The sequence below is a fragment of the Papio anubis genome, chromosome 1 (assembly GCF_008728515.1).
Source record: "Papio anubis isolate 15944 chromosome 1, Panubis1.0, whole genome shotgun sequence".
Lineage (NCBI taxonomy): Eukaryota > Metazoa > Chordata > Mammalia > Primates > Cercopithecidae > Papio > Papio anubis.
Window position 1 is genome coordinate 152,313,002 of NC_044976.1, and position 18,574 is coordinate 152,331,575.

Below are 18,574 nucleotides of genomic sequence, written 5' to 3' on the forward strand. Positions count from 1 at the left end.
GCCCTAATCTCCCTGGATCCCAGACCTATGTCTCTAGCATGTTACAAAATGCCTTCATGTTGAGATAGGTGGATACTTCCATTCAGTATATTCCAACCAATTTCTTTCTATTTCATCCAAGCGTACACATCCTCTTTGCTCTCTATCCCAAGCAATGACATAGTTGTCCACTTAATTGCTCGATCTCAGGGTCTCTTTTAATGCTTTTGTCTTGTACACTTTTAGCAGTCAACCCCAAACCCAGTCACTTCTCTCTTTGAAACATCTTTTGTAATCTAGTCCTTTTAGGCACACATGATTCTGCCACCACCTTCTCTTGTATTCTCAACCCATGCCTAAATTATTGTGAAAGTCTTATAATTGGCCTCCTGTCCTCTAGGCTGGCACCCTCCAATCCATCCTCCACCGTGCTTGAGAGGGATAGCTCTAACATGTTAATCAAACAATGTGACTCCTCACTTAAAATCCTTTGATGACTTCTTTTTGCCCACAGAATAAAGCCAACATTCCTTATCATGCCATCTAAGAACCTTTGTAATCAAGTCTTATTTCACGATTTTAGTTTCATCACTTGTCTTTTAATACTATGCACTCTAAATTCAAGGATTTCAAATACTCACTCTTCCCTAAAACCCCTTGCACTTACATGGTTCTACATTAAAGTTTATGCTACTCTTGGCCTGAATTCCCTTTCTGCACTGCCCTTCTTGCCCCCACAAAGTTTGACTCATCCATCAAGGTCCATCTTCTTTGAAAGTGGTCCAATAACTCATACTCATAAAAACACACACATAGGCAAAATGAATCTTTATCTCCTCCAAAGTCTGCCTTCTGCTAGTGTGACTTACATCTGATTTTGTTGGATTTTCTTATGGGCACCTCTGTATCCAACGTAGACTCCTGAGGGTACAGAATTTTGTCTGCCTCATCCCTGTGGTCCTGATCCTGTGTTCATGTGCCTAATACACTTTTGGTACACCATAAGGGTTTCACAAGGGCCTGTTGTAAGAGTCTTGCTGTAAACATTTGATGATTTGTAGTGTCGCCTTCATTATGATGGTTGGGGTGCTGAACCTCTGTTTGCTTTGGTATAAATTGAAGCTAATTTTGAAATCTTACGCTGCTTCCTTAATTATTAATTCTTCCTGATGCTGGCCCTCAATTGATTTTTGTTCCTTTGAGCTAATTACTCTCCAGCCTATGTGCACAAACCAGTTCTGCCACCAGTGGGTTTGCGCATCAATTTGCTGCCAAACAAAAAAAAAAAAAAAAAAAAAAATCAGCTAGGACAGCTGTCCAACTAAACTTAGCTAATTGAACTGACACATCAACTCAATCAAAGGGAGCAATGCCTTTGGGTGCAGAAATCCAGTCCTAGTCCTTCTTGAAGGAAATTTATGAAGAAAATATTATGATCCCATAGTGACATCCAATCAACCCTAAGACCCACTCACTTTTTCAACACAGCAATCTCATTCTCCAGACTGCTGTCACGGAAAGCAGGTGACTTCTTGATGCACTTCAGGGCAAACAGCTTCCCAGTCAGTCTTTGCTTCACCAGGAACACTTCTGAGAAAGCTCCTCTGAGGAGAAGATACCAAAAGATAAAACTTAGTAGGGGGCAGACATCTTACACTTCCAGATGTGAGACCTGAGAAAGGACGCAACAGAGTCTATGTAATCCTCTGACCACAAAGGCATATCCTGAATTTAAATCTGGAAGAAACATCAGGAAAATACAAAATTTAAAAAAGAGCAGAGGGGAACCTGTATTCTTCCAAAATGCCAATGTCATAAAAAGCTAGAGAGAGATAACACCGAAGTGCAATACCAGACCCTAGACTGCAGCCTGTACTGGAGGGAAAATGCTATAAGACACATAATAGGGTCAATCGATAAAACCGGAGTATGGATGACAGACTAGGTACACTTAATGAGTCAATATTCAATTGACTGAAGTTGAGAACTGTACTATGGTCACGTAAGGGAATACTCCATCCCTAGAAATATACACGAATGTCCTTGATGGGTAAAGGGTGATGGTGTCCACAACTAACTCTTCGGAGATTAGGAAAGAATCATCTTTCTACATCTATCTCTACAAATCTACAGAGAACATTGCAATGAGAAGGCAGATGGGGGAAACTGTGAACAAGAGGTGAATCTGGGTAGTGGGCATTTGGAAATTCTTTCTACCATTCTTATTCTTATTTTATTTTATTATTTTTTTAGAGACAGGGCTTCACTATGTTGCTGATCTGGTTAGACTTTGTGTCTCCACTCAAATCTCATCTTGAATTGTACTCCCTATAATCCTCATAATCCCCATGTGTCAAGGGAGAGACCAGGTAGAGGTGATTGGCTCATGGGGGCAGTTTCCCTTATGATATTCTCATGATAGTGAGTGAATTCTCATGGGATCTGACGGTTTTATAAGGGGCTCTTCCCCCTTTGCTTGGCACTTCTCCTTCCTGCTGCCTTGTGAAGAAGGAGCCTTACTTCCCCTTCACCTTCTGCCATGATTGTCAGTTTCCTGAGGCCACCTCAGCCATGCTGAACTGTGAGTCGATTAAGTCTCTTTCCTTTATAAATTACCCAGTCTCAAGCTCTTCTTTATAGCAGTATAAAAATAGACTAATACAGTTGCCCAAACTGGTCTTGAACTCCTGGGTTCAGGCAATTCTCCTGCTTTGGCATTCCAAAGTGTTGAGATTACAGGTATGAGCCACCACGCCTGGTGTTATTCTTATTTTTTAAATGTTTTTCTAAGTTTGAAATTATTTCCAACTAAAAAGTTAAACAATTAAACCTAGAGGCAAAGTGAAAGAGTAGATGAGGGAAAGGCTGATAATTACTCTTCACTGTCATTTGGGCGCTGCTGAGTTATGTTGATGGCAGGTGTATCTGACATGCTAATGTGCTTTCTAATTTAAAGATCATATTGGAAGAAAAAGATCCCACCACAGATTCAGGGACTAGGCATGTGTTATTTCCTGGTTCTATAGTTTGGGAATGATCCCTAGAGACAGAGAGTCCCCTGCAGCTGTGGAAAGATTTCTCCACTTGGCAAGCCCACTAAAAAGAAGCCACTACAGAGTCAATTCATGTCACTTTCAATGTGACTCAGTGTGGCACACTGGAGTGGCAGCTGGAGGTAGCACAGGGGACACAGTGGAAATACAGTGAGAACAAAAAGACTTCTCTCTCAATTTTAGATGGTGATGATCACCCTTATCAGAGGCCAGGGTGCTGATCATCCTCTCATTCATTCAGTAGGATCTTCAAAGACAAAAGACAGAACCTAGCAGTCTCTGAGGCAGGCTCTGAAGACAGGGAAGGTGGAACCAATGGGAATACAGGGTAGGAGTCCAAATTACAGGCCTCTTGGTTTGAAGGGGTCCTCTGGAGACCAGACCATCAGACCAGCAGTTAAGCTAGGTGTGGATGCTGAAGCCTGATTGTTCATGTTAGAATCTCAGCTTTTGGGGTAAAAAGTCACTTAACCCCCATATTCCCAGTTTCCTCATCTGAAAAGTTGGAGTATCAATAGTATCTGATTCACAAGGTTGTTTAGAAGATTAAATGACTTGATATATGTAAATTGCTTAAAAGTGTTTCTGACATCTATTAAGACTATATGTGTTAGATACTATTATTATCATCACTACTATTTGAATACCATTATGAAGAACACCCAGTAGTACAAGAGGAGAGAGAATCTAAGTAAGGAAACAGCTGAGCCATCCTTGACCCTGCCATCTGGATATGCTAGAATGAAAGCCCAATGGGAGTCAAGCTTCTACAAGGACTTTAAAAATCTGCATTAGAAATTACTTGGTGTTTCCTGTGTCTGAGTTTCCTGTTTTCCCAGCTGCACTTGGAACTGAGTTAATCAAAGCCTCCTGAGCTTGCTCTGTTAATCCATTCACTTACTCATCCCTTCAACCAAGATTTATTGAGCACCTACTGAGTCTTAGACACTGGAAAGTAAAAGGTGAGTGTTTCCATTCTTAAGGAGCCTGTAGAATAGTGAGGAACAGGGACAAGTAAGCAATTAGCATTTGATTTGAAAAATGCTCTCAGGTATTCAATGAATGCTTATTGAACTGATGGAACTTCTCTGTGTCAGGCACTGAGATTAGTATTGGTTCAGCTTGGGATTCAGTGTGAAAGACAGATACATACACAACACATAAGAATGATATATTAAGAGGCCACAGAAAATGGACACTTAAGACAGGGCCCCTGCTATGGTTGGGCAGGTTGTGCAGTGCAACAGCTCCAGCAGGTGCCATTCACCTTGAAGCCATCGTACATGTTCATATGATAATTATTATATTTCCTGCCCCAGCAGACAGCAGGCTAGATAAAAGAGCACCTTTTTCATAATTTGTACACTTGTCCACTCTCCACCACACCCCACTGTGGTAAGTCTGTGGGGTCTGCAGCCTGGGGACACTAGTCTTCATCCCGAGCACCACTGAGGTGTCTTCTCTTTCGCTCAGCTCTAACTTCTGCAACAGCTGTGACGTGCCTCCTGTCTTGTCCTTCTGCTCCCTTCAAATCACTGCTGAGCTAGATACATTAGAACACCAGAAGCACTTAAAATATAGATTCCTGGCTGCTGCATCCTATCTTCCAAAATTCCAATTTAGTGGGTCTGAGACCGGGGTTTATTTTTCAAGTCACCCAGGCTAAAAGGAATTGTTATTCATTTTCTTGAGTGTGACAATGATATTGTAGATATATGTGAAAATACCTTTATTTTAGGAGATACAAACAGAAGATTCGGAGGTGACATGTCATCATGTTAGCAACTTATTTACAAATAGTTCAGTGTTCAGTACATGTATGTATGTGTGTGTGTGTGTGTGTGTGTATGATGTAAAATACATACTGTACAGTGAAATGCTAACAATGTTGAATTTAGATGGTGGGTATACTGATGTTCATTTTACCATTGTTTCACCTTTTCCATATGTTTAAACATTTTCACAGTTAAAAGTTGGAGGCATAAACTCTCCAGATGACTCCGATGTTCTCCCAGATTTAGGTGCTGCTATGGTAAACTTCACTGAGCTCTAAGAGGGAAGGTGTGTCCATCTTTGGAGTCCTACAGCACAAGTCTAGCAGATGGTAAATTCTTGTCAACCTGGGCTCCCTTCTCTCCTCTCCTCTGGATTTTTGGAACACTTAGCAAATCATTTCTGACTTACTCGTGAGCCTTGTCTCTTTCTCCTGCCAAAACCCCCTCTCTCATCACTCCCGTCTTGGTAAAGGCCTTTGATGGAAGGCCCATGCTCTCATGACCAGCATCCCGCTGGGATCCTCCTGCACTTTCACAGCCTGACAACCTCCCTGTGCCAGGAGGGCTCAGAAGTCACTTCTCTGTCTACAGCATGAGTGTGGGCAGCCGTCATTGCCTGAGGTCATTGCCTCCTAGTCAGGGCAAAGTGAAGTGGCACTGGCTACAGAGAAAGCTTACCCGGATGGACAGCCCGCTGGCTGCTCCTCACTGCCCAGGCCCAATTAGCCTAGACTAATTAGCTGACCAGCTGGGGTTCTGAGGGGATTGGGGGCCAGTGGCCTGGAGCTGCTGCCAGCCTGCGTCAGAGTCTGCAGCCTTCCAGGGGAGAGGCAGGACTAAGTGGAGAGTCAGCTCCAGACAAACTGTCTCTGGTCTGCCAGTCGTGTAATCATCTTCAAGGGGCAGGCTCAGACACCCTGCAGGCTGGCAGAGGTATGGACTACAGCACAGTTGAAACACTTAGATATGGAGGAGGGAGGATGGTGGTGCAGGGGGCTGATTCAGGTGTGTGTGACCCATGAACTCCCTGGACCTGAAAAGCCCCTTATGTTCCAGTGAGAGCAGAAGATGAGGTTGTTCACTGATGGAGAAATGAAGATGCTGGGGGAGGAGGCTGGGAAAGTTCTAGGGTCACTGGCCCTCCAGAAGTGCTCTCCAACTCTCCTCTCCTGTGACAGGCAAGAACCCACAAGCTGTCACAGATCTGGAAGGAGGATAGGTCACTGCAGGTGGGTCGGAAGGAGGTAAGCCCTGGGGGAAAGGGACTGGTATTCCCTGAGGGCTCCAATTTTGTTTTGTTTTGTTTTGAGACAGAGTCTTGCTCTGTCATCAGGCTAGAGAGTGGTGGCACAATCTCCTTTCACTGCAATCTCCGCCTCCCAGGTTCAAGCAATTCTCCTGCCTCAGCCTCCCGAGTAGCTGGGACTATATCCAATGTATTAAATCATCTTTGGTATTACCCAAAGTACCTGCCACCCACTCCACCCACCATCCTCTAGGCCACAAAACTCTCCCTAAGTCCCTTAAAGAAATCAAAATGAAGTCACAGCAGCCTCAGTCCAGTTCATCAATTGCAGCCAGCAGAGAACAACTCTTCCAACCTCCCACTGCAGGCAGCCCAGCCCACCCGGCCTTATAGCCTCAGGACTTACGATCCCAGCACTTCCATAAAAATGAAGGTTTTCCGGATGTTGGTGGTCTGTTTCTTCCAGGAACTGCAGTCATCTTCTTCCTTTCGACCCATCGCCTCCAGAGTTGAAGCTTCTGAGGATGCTTTATTGGAACGGGGGGAAAAAGAGGAGAAAAAAAGTCTGGTCAGTTGCTTTGTCAAACAAGATTAAAAATAGGCTGCAATACTCACATCTTTCTGTAATTATCAAAAGGAAGGATTAGGAGCAAACCTGGATAACTGGCAAAAATAAAACTATCTCCACACTTGCTTATAAAAAGTACAAGGACAAATTTATGGAATGCCTACTACATGGGTACTATGCTTGCTGCATGCTCACATCAGGGCAGTAGTGAGTACGTGTGTAGATAACCTGGGAATATCCACCTTGAGGGGATCTGAGCTGAGCTGAGGCATGTCCTATGTTTTCCAAATGATAGTCATAATGTTTACTCAGACTACAGAGTCAGCCAGGCTTCCTCTCTCATGTCACAACTCTGCCACCTCCCTCAATTTTTCTCACTAGTACCTCTCTCCCACCTGTTATGGGTTAAATGAATGAGTATTGTGCTGTTTTTGTAACTCCTACAACATTTAGCACAGTGCTGGGCAAATAGTTATTCATGAAAATCTAAATTGAATCATTTCCTAAATTTATATCAGAGTTCTGGAGTTACCATACGTATTCAACAGTCAACTAATATTTATTTAGCACCTACCATATGCAAGGTGCCGATGTGTACTGATAACAACACAGATGCTGGCCCTGCCTTCATGAGGCTGCCAGTCTGAAGGAGATGGGCAATGGGCAAGTAAAGTCACACGTGTACAGTTACAAAGTGTGGGGAAAATCATGAAAGACAAAAACCTGGGTTTGTCATAGAGATAAACAGGGAGAGTCTTCTTTAGATAAAGGCCAGGGAGGCCTCTTGAGCAGGCCATATTTAAGCTGAGACGCAAAGTTTGGGAAGGAGCCAACCAAGCAAAAAGCATGTGAAAGAGCTTCTCTGCAAAGGAAATATAACAGCAAATCTCGAAGGGAGGAAAGAGCATGGTGTGCTCCAGAGCCTGAAGGGATGGTGTGGCTGGTGCAGAGTGAGCGCCCTATGGTTGGTGGTGGAGAATAGGCAGGGAGAGGCAGGCAGAGGCAGACCATAAAGGGCCTTGTAGACTCTGTTAAAGACCTTGGATTTTCTTCTAAGTGAGATGGGAAGACATGAAGTATTTTTAGCAGGGGAGTTAATTACACCATTGATGTTTTAAAGAGTTCTCTCTGGCTGATCTGTGAAGGGAGTGGAAGGGGCAAGAGTTGCTGCATGGAAAACGGGTAGGGGACAGAAGTCTAGGAGAGAGATGATGGCGGCTCGGGCCAGATGGGAGTGAAGGAGAGAATGATGAACCTGGGATGTATTCTGGGAGTCCAGCTATCTACAGTATTAGGCGTTGTGTCATATGGTGGGGCAGACAGAGTCCAGGAGGACTCCCATGTTTCTGGTAGGAGCATCTGGGATTGGTTGGGGGTGCCCTGACTGAGCTCATGAATACTAGAGAGAAACACATTTTTGGGATGGGGTTAAATGGTTGGAGGGAATTTCTGTTCCTCTGGATATTCCACTCTGTCTACCTCCTCCAACAGCTGATGGCAGGGTACTGGGTGTCCAGGAGTGATGAGTGAGACACCATTTCTGCCAGCACCCTCTCCCTCACACTCTTTGAACCTGATGGAGAAATAGGAAAATATGTCTAATGACTGCCCCTCTTGGGCAATGACCTTCCTTCCCCACTTGAGAAAAACCACCTGTAGACTCTATGGGGTCTCCTATTAATAATAGCCTTTGAACGAAAAGAAAGTTTGTTTGTCTACAATTCAGCATTTAGTGAAGAGCATAGTTTTGGAGGCCAACCTGAGTTCAAATCCTGCCTTTGCTAGTTACCAGGTAAATGGCCTTGCCTAAGGCAAGTTACTAACCTCTTTGAATCTATTTCCTCATCTGTAAAGTGGGGGCAAAAACCTTTATGATATGGTAAAAGTTAAATGAAATGGTGCATATAGAGACGTTGGTACACGTGATAAACAGTGGTTTCTTTTTTTATTTTTATTTTTATTTTTTTCTGTTCTGCTACAATGATAAACAGTTGTAATGGAGATAATATTCTGGAGACAGTTATTGATGTATTTCATTCCTGGTAATCCACACCTGGAGGACTCATGGTAAAACAGGTTTCATGGAATAGAGGGAAACCTCTTCCACCATTAAAACACAATATGAGACTTAGAGCCCTGGAATAAGAAGAATATGATACAAGCGAGGCTCTTGGCAGAGAGGAAGAGGAGGTGGAAAGATGGCTACTTTTGGTTCAAGTGGACCCTGGAAAGGGGATGGGGAGACAGATGGTATAGTTTTCCAAAGCACAGATCTTTGCTTTAGAGCATCTGTTCAGGAATGGGGAGACTGGTGACATGGATGGGGTGGCTTACCAGGACCCTGCTGGTGGGAGGCTTTAAGCCTAGGAGGAGGTCCACCTGCAACTGCATCTAACAGGGCAGTGAGGAATCATGGGGAGGCCTCGAGGGAGGAGGTGAGTTGACACAGTGCCTCATGATGGGCAGAGACTCCAAAACCTCCCCAGGGCCAGCTCATGCCAGCTCATGAGAGCCAGCTGTGCACATCTCTGGTGTTAATGTTGGCAGCTAGAAAGTGACCACAGTAGGAGTACTGGAGTATTTTTTTTGAGACAGAGTCTTGCTCTATTGCCTAGGCTGGAGTAGAGTGGTGTGATCATTCCTCACTGTAGCCTCCACCCCCTGGGCTGAAGTGATCTCATCTCAGCCACCCTAGTAGTTGGGACCTCAGTCACCCTAGTAGTTGGCATGCATCGCCACGCCTGACTAATTTTAATTTGTTTTCCAGACAGGGTCTTACTCTGTTGCCCAGGCTGGCCTCGAACTCCTGGGCTCAAGTGACCCTCCCATCTTGGCCTCCCAAAGTGCTGGGATTACAGGTGTGAGCCACCAATCCCAGCCTAATAGGAGTATTTACACCATGGATAGTGGCAACAGCTATAATCAGGGCTTCTCCCTGACTCCACTGACCCCTGCCCCAAGACATGTCATTAAACATTTACCAGATCATCATGGCTCATGGCCCTATGAGGGGACGTAGAGCAGGTCAGGGCCAGCTGGCTGGGGTTGGTGAGAAGAGATGGTGATGACCAGGACTTTTCAGGTAAGCAAACAGCTGGGATCAGGGCCTTTAGTAGAGTATGTCAGTATGATTCCCATGAACCAGTGTGACCAGTCATACTTCAGAGGTCACTAGTCAGTTTCTGATGGGATCTGGAGGACTATGGAATCCAGGGTCCCTGATAAGTCTGAGAAGTCTGAGAAGTCTGAGGCCCCCTTCTCCCATATGACAACAAGGTCAAGTAAACACCTTACAACATAAAATGCCACCTTGAAGTTGAGCAGGAAGAGGAAAGGCCATCTCAAGGCTATGTTTTCATGAAAGGCATAAGGTCAGCTAAAGGAGACTCTTGAAACCCAAAGGGAGATTTATATGCTATAATGGACAAATTGAAATTTAAAGTTCCCCATTTCCCTTTTTGTTCCCTGGTGGCGTGGGAGTTCATGAGAAAGATTTATAAGAAATAAGGAAGCTGCATTTTTTGGTGTACATTTTAATAGTGTGTCAACTTGCAACCTGGCTATATAATAATTGGTGGCTATTTATTATTAAAAAATGCATGTGAGAAACTCCTTCATGATTGACCTAGTTGTATATACATCTGGTAGCTTGTGTTTGGGTCTTCTGGCCCATTAGATGATCTGTTCCTCTTGGCAGGGTGGCAGCCCAAAGGGACCACAGCAGTTCAGGATGCAGGCACTGGCCAGAGGAGGTCTCACTGGCAGTGGTGGGCTGACACTTGACTTTGAGGGCACAGTACACAAGGTGGAGACAAATGGACCCTGACTGGTGGAGATCTCTTTGAGGAAGATGGAATATAAGAGTTGGGGAATGTCTTTAGCCAGATGCCTTTCTGTAGATCCTGAACCCCAAATCTAGCAGCTTCCACTTATCAGGGTGCTTGGCATCTAGAATGCATGAACTCTCACTCGCTTTACCAGGCTGCAAAAAGAAAAATGGGGTACTTTAAATTTGAGATTGTCCATTATTGCATGTTAATCTTATCAGGTTTAAAGAATCTCATTTAGCTGACCCAGTCTCCAGGGGGCATCACAAATACTTCTCGCTGTGTAGATACACTGCTGCTGGGAAGTCTTGAAAGTAGGGAATAAGGGCAAAGGTTTGAACATTTAACAAAGCAAAATCAACTGCCTGTGTGCCTCCCCCACCCTCTCTCTCTCCCCTCTCCACAGAACAACAGGGCTGTGGATGTTGCTTTTCCAGCCAATCAAGAGCTGCCTTCCAGCTCTGGGACCAAGAGCCAGGCGTCCATCACTCCCCCTTCCGGAGCTCCCATGGAATGACGGCCTGTTCTCCAGGAGGCTGTACCACCTCATTAGCAGATCTGTACTCACTGTTCCTTCTTTCTCTTCTCTCTTAAATAGCTTTAAAAACATAGTATTCTTAGCCGAAGCTAGGCTATAAGAAAACATCTTTCCCGCCCACTCCTCCTCCCATACACTGAATCCTAACCATTTAGTTCCATCTTCAGTGCAATGTGGAAAACTCAAAGGCCCAGATCTGAAACCCCCATAGCTTTGACTTTTCCTTCCCGCCCCTCTGTAACCAGAGCGATCGCCTCAAGACCCCCATGCCTTGTGTGGTGGAGGTCTAAACAGCGGGCTTTGAAAGGGGTGCCCACGTTTCTTCCATGGCTGCATCCTGCTTCTTTCTGCTGAAGTCCTCCCCCTCCTCTCTTGACTTCTGTAATCTAGGCCTTTTCAGAGGAAAAGAAAACAAATTCTAAGGAGCTTGAAGCTCCAGTATTGCTCTCATTTGTTTCCAAAGTACTCCCCGCCTCTCACTCTATTTCTGGCAACAATTTCCATTGGGTTTCAAAGCTCAGGAGCAGCCGCCACAGATTTCTCTGAGATTTAGGGCTGATTTCACGTCGATAGCTCAGGAGACTTGGAGAATGTTGGCTTCGTGGCTGGTTCAGGCGCCTTGCACCTCAGCACAGCAAGATTCTCAAGAATATTCTGCAAAAATGGCTCCTAGCAAAGGAAATGACTTTATTCATGGAACTATCTTTGAGTTGTGGAGGTAATACTCCTTCACGCAACATGCATTTATTAAGTACTTCCTGTATACCCTTTGGGCTATAAATAGACATTTCTATGATAGGAGTCTGGCCTTAAAAGTGCTTACAATCAGGTTATGAAGACCAAATGCAGATATACAAATAAGGAGCTAAGAATGCAGACCAGTCTGCTTAAAGGACTGGGACCACGTGTTACTCATCTTTGAAATCCTAGAACCTACTACTGTTCCTGGCACTCGCTAAAGGTCCAGCCCATGGTTGCTAAATGAGTGAATGAGAAAGAAAAGCTTGGGGGTGGGTTGATTGGGGAGCGCACTGTGGAGGAGTTAGACTTAAGATAAGTATGGAAGGTGGGTGGATGTATTCTTTATATTGCTTTAGAGAGGAGCCTATAGCAAGAAGACCTGAGCCCCGAGAAGGGACTGCAGCAGGGCCTTCCTCTGTGTAGTCCTCACTGTGAGGTTCTGCCCATGGCACAGCAGCAGGAGAGGGTGGAATGGCCATAGAAGGCCAAATCTGCTTGGCTTCTTTGTTGTCATCATCATTTCAGGGACAGTAGTGCCTGGGATGGGACCTGTGTCCAGTTCTTGGTCAGAAGAACTTCCCTGGGACACTAGACAAGGCTCTTTCTGACCATTCTACCTAGAGTCTGTCTACCCACACCCAGAGTTACTCTGTCTTAGGTGAGCCAGTCCTTTCTTCTGTAATACATATGACAATCTCAAAGCACCCTGTTTATTTGTCAGAGGTTGATCTCCTCTGTAGAAAGTAACTCCACACAAAGACCTTGGCTGTCTCGCTGCCTCCCTTGGCGCTACTGCAGTATCTGCCTCCTGGTTAGTGCTCAACTGTATTTTTTGGATGATCTTCCTGGCCTCTTGGGGGAAAATTCTGCAGCTGTGGAGGAGGTTACAGAGGGGAAAGTTCTTCCTAAAGGGCAGGCAGTACAGCCTTGGGGTGGACGCTGCCTCTGAGTGCAGCCCTTTCCATGCTCCTAGTGGCAGGCTGTGTGATGCCTGTTTATGAGATGCTGGTGAGAGATGCTTGGGCCATGAGCCCAGCAGGCAGGTGCTCCTTCCATGGAGCTTCTCTGTCCTTCCTCCTTTTCCAGCTTCATTTAGTAAAGGGAGCATCACTAGCCCCAGACAGAACTCTCAGGCAGATGAGGTTTGTTTGCAGTGGCCTCCTCACTGTGGTCATGTACCCTAAAACTGCCAGGTCACCTCATGACCCCACACTGGCCAGATTCTTTCTCTGGACTCTCACTTCTGCCCCACTCTCCACATGGCCTCACTATCCAAAGTTTCCTATTTGAGTTGCAGCCATTTAGGGACCTGCCCTGAGGTGCTTATTAAATTAATCAGCTGGGCTAATAGCTTAAAAGTGTTACACTCCTAATTAGGTGATCCAGAGTCTTAGGAGCATCACGTTAGAATTCAAAGGCTTTCCATCCAATCCAATCCAATCCACCCTACTCCACTCCATTCCAATCCAATCCACTCCAAACCATTACAATAGGTACAGTGTAGGAACAATCATAGTGTTCCTAAACTGGGCATGGACTAACCAGAGTAGATGGGGACAGGGAAGGAGAGCATCTTTGAGTAGCACCTCTGCAATCTTAAGCCCACAGATAATGGTTCTCAATTCTACCCATGGAAAGAGCCACCCTCCTTTTGCTAGTGCTGTCACTAGGGGCTTCTGAGCAAGGAGGCTTGAATCACTCTGGGGCATAGTGAGCAGGCTTAGGCCTTCTGGATCATGCCTGGCTCTTTCACTGACTTTAGAGGAATCAGTCTACCCTAAGACTGCTTTATAGTCTCTGCTTCCAGGATTTTCCATTCTTTGGGACCATGACTCAGAAGAGCCTATGGGCCTTGGGAGGGAGGTTATCAGTTGGATCATCTTCAATAAGAATGTGCTTTCTGCCTCCAGGCTGGGGCACACAGAATCATGGAAATCTGTCAGTACTTTGTGACAAAAGGGTAAAAGGCAAAAGTTGGGAAATTTTCTTGCTGGGTCCCACAATTTTCTACACTCTGGCCCATATTGAACTTTATATCATCCACTGGGTTAAAAGAATACTGGAAAGAACCGAGGCTTGTTCCAGTCTTGGTTTGATATCCAGTAGCTGTGCAGCCCCAAGCAGATCACTATACATCTCTGAGTTTCCATCCTCCTCTTTGGTGAACAGATGAGATTGGACTAGATTAAAGTTCCCTGAAGTTTGCTTTTCATTATGTTAGTCCTGGGCGACTCTCCGTGAGCAGGGTTGATTTGCTACCTCCTCTGGCCCCCTTCTTGGAGATTCATAATCCACATTAGCTTATTAAAGGCTCTGAGGACCATTAAAGACACATGCTTAATGCTGTTTAATCCGGCATTTCCCAAATTTAGTAGACAGTGAAATTCTTTCCTTCTGTAACACTCATATTAGTGTGCAGGGGATCTAGGGTTTCTCAGAGCATCCTTTGGAAAATGTAGACTAGGCCATCTCTAATGCTTTGTAATTCTTCATATTTTGAAAGGATAGATGAAATTTCTAGCAGCCCTCTGCCATCAGTCACAGTTTTACCCTCCTTGTGGTGTCATAGGTGAACGGCTGGGCCTGTGTCAGAACTCATTTCTAGTTCATGGGTGGCAACCCAAGTGGCTCATCAGCTTGCCAAAGCCCAGGTTCTGGAGCCTAAAGGCTTCAGGAGTCTTCTGACTGGAGAGAAACTCCAAGGACCACCCACTCCATTTCCCAGCCCTTCTGCCACTGTCATTCTGCATTTCAAAGATCAACTCTGCATGCCAATTTCTGTTCACAAAATGACCCAGGGAGAAGGTTTTTCCATTGTTGCCTGCAGTTTATTTAAGGCGCAAACCTACATCTAAGTTTAACAAAATCACGCTGACTGCAGTGACAAGCCATAATTTATGTGTTGCTTATGGTTTACTATGTGCTTCTTACAGAGGATGTGAAGACCATTCTCTAGGGCTTCATGTGGTAGCTGAGGGGTCAACACACAGGGGCCATTGTAAAGAGCAGGGTATGTTGCTTATTCTTAGTGTGCTGCTAAGCATATTGGGCCTCAGTTTCCTCATCTGCTGAGTGTGAATAATGATCCCTGCTCTATTTCTCAGCATTTCTTTGGAGGGCTAATGCTTCAATGGGCACAAAAGCAGTTTGCAACCTCTAAAGTGCCATGCAGTGGGTCCACATTATAGGCACATGAATTAAACACTAAGCACTGGAGAAAGAAAGGGAAACCAATAAGGACTTAAACAGGGGTGAGCACAGGACAGGAGACAGGGATCTGCTGTTCCTTCAGCTGGTTCCAGCTCCCACGTGCCTTTCACAGTGTGAGCATCTCATCTCACTGTGATTCTAAAGTGTTTAAAGATATATGATTTTTCATACATCATAGCCCTGAATGCAAGCCAACTACTTCATCTGGTACCCAACCAAGAAAGCAGGGAACTGTTGCAACAAGAGAGGAAATAATACTTTTGTTGGGATTTTTTCATGGGCGATATCAGGTCTCCATTGGGGCACTTTTCTAAGGAGTTTTCAAGGTTAACACTGACTGTGTGTCACACACCGCCTTCAAGCCTAATCCCATGCAAGAGGTGCCTCTTTTGTACAGGCTGAACGCTCATTACTATTAACCGGCACAGCCAGGCACTCCACTGCGGCTTCCAGAAGGGGAGAGGAAGGATATTTCCCCCACCAGCAATGGAGTGCAAAAGAAAGGACAGGCTGAATTCAGGACGAAGGGCTGTGTCAGGAAGCTCTGAGTTACCAGCCTTTCCTCCACAATCATGGATAGTCCGTGCAGTCCCCTGCCTGCTTCAGCTTGCTTTCTTGCTGGCAGCCGCTCCCACTCAGCCCCAACCCCCTCGCCATTGACCGTGGCGGCGCGCCTGCAGTTGTAGCGCCAGGCACGCAGCCTGTTTGCAGACTCAGCCGCTCCCCTCATTCATGCTGCAGCTCATTCACTCGCTGGCGCTGGCAGGCTGTGGCTAGGCGCCGTCACTCGCGCGCATTCGTGTGGCAATTTATTTCTGGCCCTGTGTGCGTGTGTATGGGGGAGAGGGAGGGAGGGAGGTGCTCTCCTCTTAGAGGGGGATGCTTTTTCACTTCCAGGTAGAATCTCTCCTAGGCTTTATAGTATTCGCTGCCCTGGACCACGCACCTGGGTGGGGCACCGCGCTAGGCACTTTGCATGCATTATCTTGTTTAATGACTCATGTCCCCCTTTCAAGGTAACCGCATTTTACGTCTCAGGTACTGATAAGTAGAAATGTTCAGAAAAATCCCCCGCATCAAACTGATAGTGAATGATAGAACTGAACTGGATTCCAACGCTAGTCTTCTCGTCGCTGTACCACATAACCTGTTGCCTCTTTCCTGGTGGCGGTTGCTGGGATGTCACTCATCTCCACCTTCATCCTCATGATGCTGTAATGCAATCCTAACGTCTGACTGATTCCCCTGGGAACACATGGCTCGGACAATCTGGAAAGGACTGAATCCTTAAAGCACTCAGATTTCTCAGCACAGAGGCTGGGGGCAGCATATCTCTTGCCCCAAGCCTCTCATGGCTCCAGCTCAAACCATTTCTCACTCTAACCTCAAGCTTCTTTCCCAAAGAGTACTTTCTGAAGAGGACTCTTAATAAGCAGCCACACACACACGCACACACACACACCAGAGCAATCTGCAGCATCATGGAAAGGTCACTGAATTTATCAATAGATCTGGGTTCAAATGCCACCACCATCACCAGCTTTACAACCCCTTTAACCTCTGAGCCTCAGTGGTCTCATCTATATTAAGGGGGAAATAATACATGCCACATCATCTGATGGGATCATCCTAAAGAAGATTAATTATAAACACATTCTAAACTGTAAAATGTGGTCCGCATACCAGGTATTACTAAGCACTCTGTGTTACAGCCTGTTTCAGAGGTGGGTCTCATCTTTGGTTCTGGTTAAGCTTGGGTCAGCAGGAATGACAGGGGCCTTGTTCTGTCTTCAGCTTATGATCTGGAAAAGATCATCTTCTTACCTAAGGCGGAATCTGCTTGACTCTCTTGACCCTTCTCAGAGATTTTCCTCATGATCAATTTATCTCACTCCAGAGCAAGAGGCTGGCCAGCCAAGCACTGCAGCCAGACCAGCGTGAGGCCTGGCAGCCACCTCCAGGAGCCTCAGGGTTAATGTTTGTACGTCAAAGTTACGTGGAGAGAAGGGGCCACGGTGTGGATGGGGGTGATGGTGTTGGTGAATCCAGACCTCCTTTCAAGATCTTCACCTGAGAGGTAAACTAGGGAAGTTTAAAAACAGAAGGGAGGTAGACACGCCCCTGGGGAAGGTGAAGGAGCTGTCTTGTGACTGACAGCGATAGCTCGACTGTGTTCTGCATCTTAACGCGGCCGGGGATAGGGAGCCTGAAGCCTGTCCACAGACCTCTCCAGGAGGGACTGAGGCTGATTCTTCTTCCTTAGGTTTGCAGAGCCACAGGCTGTTTACGAATCGTTTTGTCATTGGTTCTGCTAATCCTCCCAATAACCCAAAGAGGTAGGCAGAGAGGGCATACCTTATTTGATGGATGGGGTCAGAGAGGTTAAGAGATGAAGGTTGAATAGGAGGGAGGGGTGCAAGAGAGCTGGAGGTCCTGACACCCCAGCAGATGGATGGGGTCCCTCCAGGCATAGAGCCTGGAGGCTTGTCCCTAGAATGCAGACATTGCAGGAGGGGCACATAAAGATATTTTTCTCCCTTTTCCCTGCCCAGAAGTGCAAAAGGTTTCCATGCAAGCCAGCCCAGGAATGATGGACAGATGGCTCCACCCGGACCCCCATTCAGACTTATTTTCCAAGACATCTATAACTTACCCTTGATGCCAAAAGAGTCAGGGAAGCCTGGAACTGGGGCTGAAATAAATGCCCAAGTTGCTTACAAAGTGGCTCTTCAAATCCACTCGCTAGGTGCTGCACGCTTCCCACTAAGCAAGGAGACCCCCTAAAGCCAAGAAAAGAAGCAGGGTCATCTTACCCACGGACTCGGCAAGAATCCTGCTTGGGCTCCCACTCCAGCTCCTACAGGTCTGTGAGGATTAGCTGCTCCAGTGCTTTAACAATAAACCCAATTAAAGGGGAGGAATGCAGGAGTTTTCTTTCCCAGGACCGTAACCATGCAGCCTTAAAGGGGAGTAAAAGTAGCTAGGGTGGCTTGCATCTCTCTTTCCTTTCCTCGGCTCTGCTCTCCCTCCCTCCCACCGAGCAATAATGAGTCTTATCCAGAAAAATGCTTGTGCATTTTTGCCTGGTGTGTGTGTGTGTGTGTGTGTGTGTGTGTGTGTGCAATTGTGTTTGCATTGATGTGTGTGATGAAAAGATAGAAAGGAAGAATGAAAAGCAAACATATCGAATTATAGGTTCCCATTATCCTGAATGGGTGATGACAGAAAAAATCAGATAAGCTTTCTAGGATTGTCTGCCTCAGTTTCTCTTTTAACCACTCAGGTGCTGGCGTATGTTGCCTAAAAACCTCTCCCTGAAAAACAGAACATCTACACTGGCTGACATGTAGGGACTGAAGACATCTCAGTGTCCATCTTGCTTGTTATCTCTTACAGAACTGGGAGAAAGGGCCTTAGACGTCCCACAAGGGGCCCTTCAGTTGGACAGTCGCACTCAATATCTTTGATATGTCTCCTTTCCTCCGGAAGCTCAGCATTCTGATCCCCGAACCTGTCTCAGTCCTAACCCATGAGACCCCAGGAAATCATTCCCCTCCTCCAGAAACTCTCTGCTCCCTCTGTTTCCTGTATTCATCTCCCCATCCTGGCCCTTGACCAAGGCTTCACAGTCTCCATC

At 45.9% G+C, this 18,574-nt stretch overlaps 1 protein-coding gene across 3 annotated transcripts in view; it reads right to left on the reverse strand.

Moving 5' to 3' along the window:
• The window catches only part of CAMK1G (calcium/calmodulin dependent protein kinase IG), a 40,102-nt gene extending 22,103 nt beyond the window's left edge, over positions 1-17,999 (reverse strand). The window contains exons 1-3 of one of the 3 annotated variants that reach the window (XM_021927462.2): positions 17,751-17,999; positions 6,460-6,580; positions 1,455-1,583 (exon numbers count right to left, since the gene is read on the reverse strand). In XM_021927462.2, the coding sequence (XP_021783154.1) occupies positions 1,455-1,583; positions 6,460-6,551 (221 nt within the window). In that variant the 5' untranslated portion in view covers positions 6,552-6,580; positions 17,751-17,999. Of the gene's footprint in view, positions 1-1,454; positions 1,584-6,459; positions 6,581-17,590 lie in introns of all 3 variants that reach the window. The other 2 variants (XM_003893162.4, XM_003893163.3) reach the window with 2 other exon arrangements.
• Between the last annotated feature and the right edge of the window lie 575 nt (positions 18,000-18,574).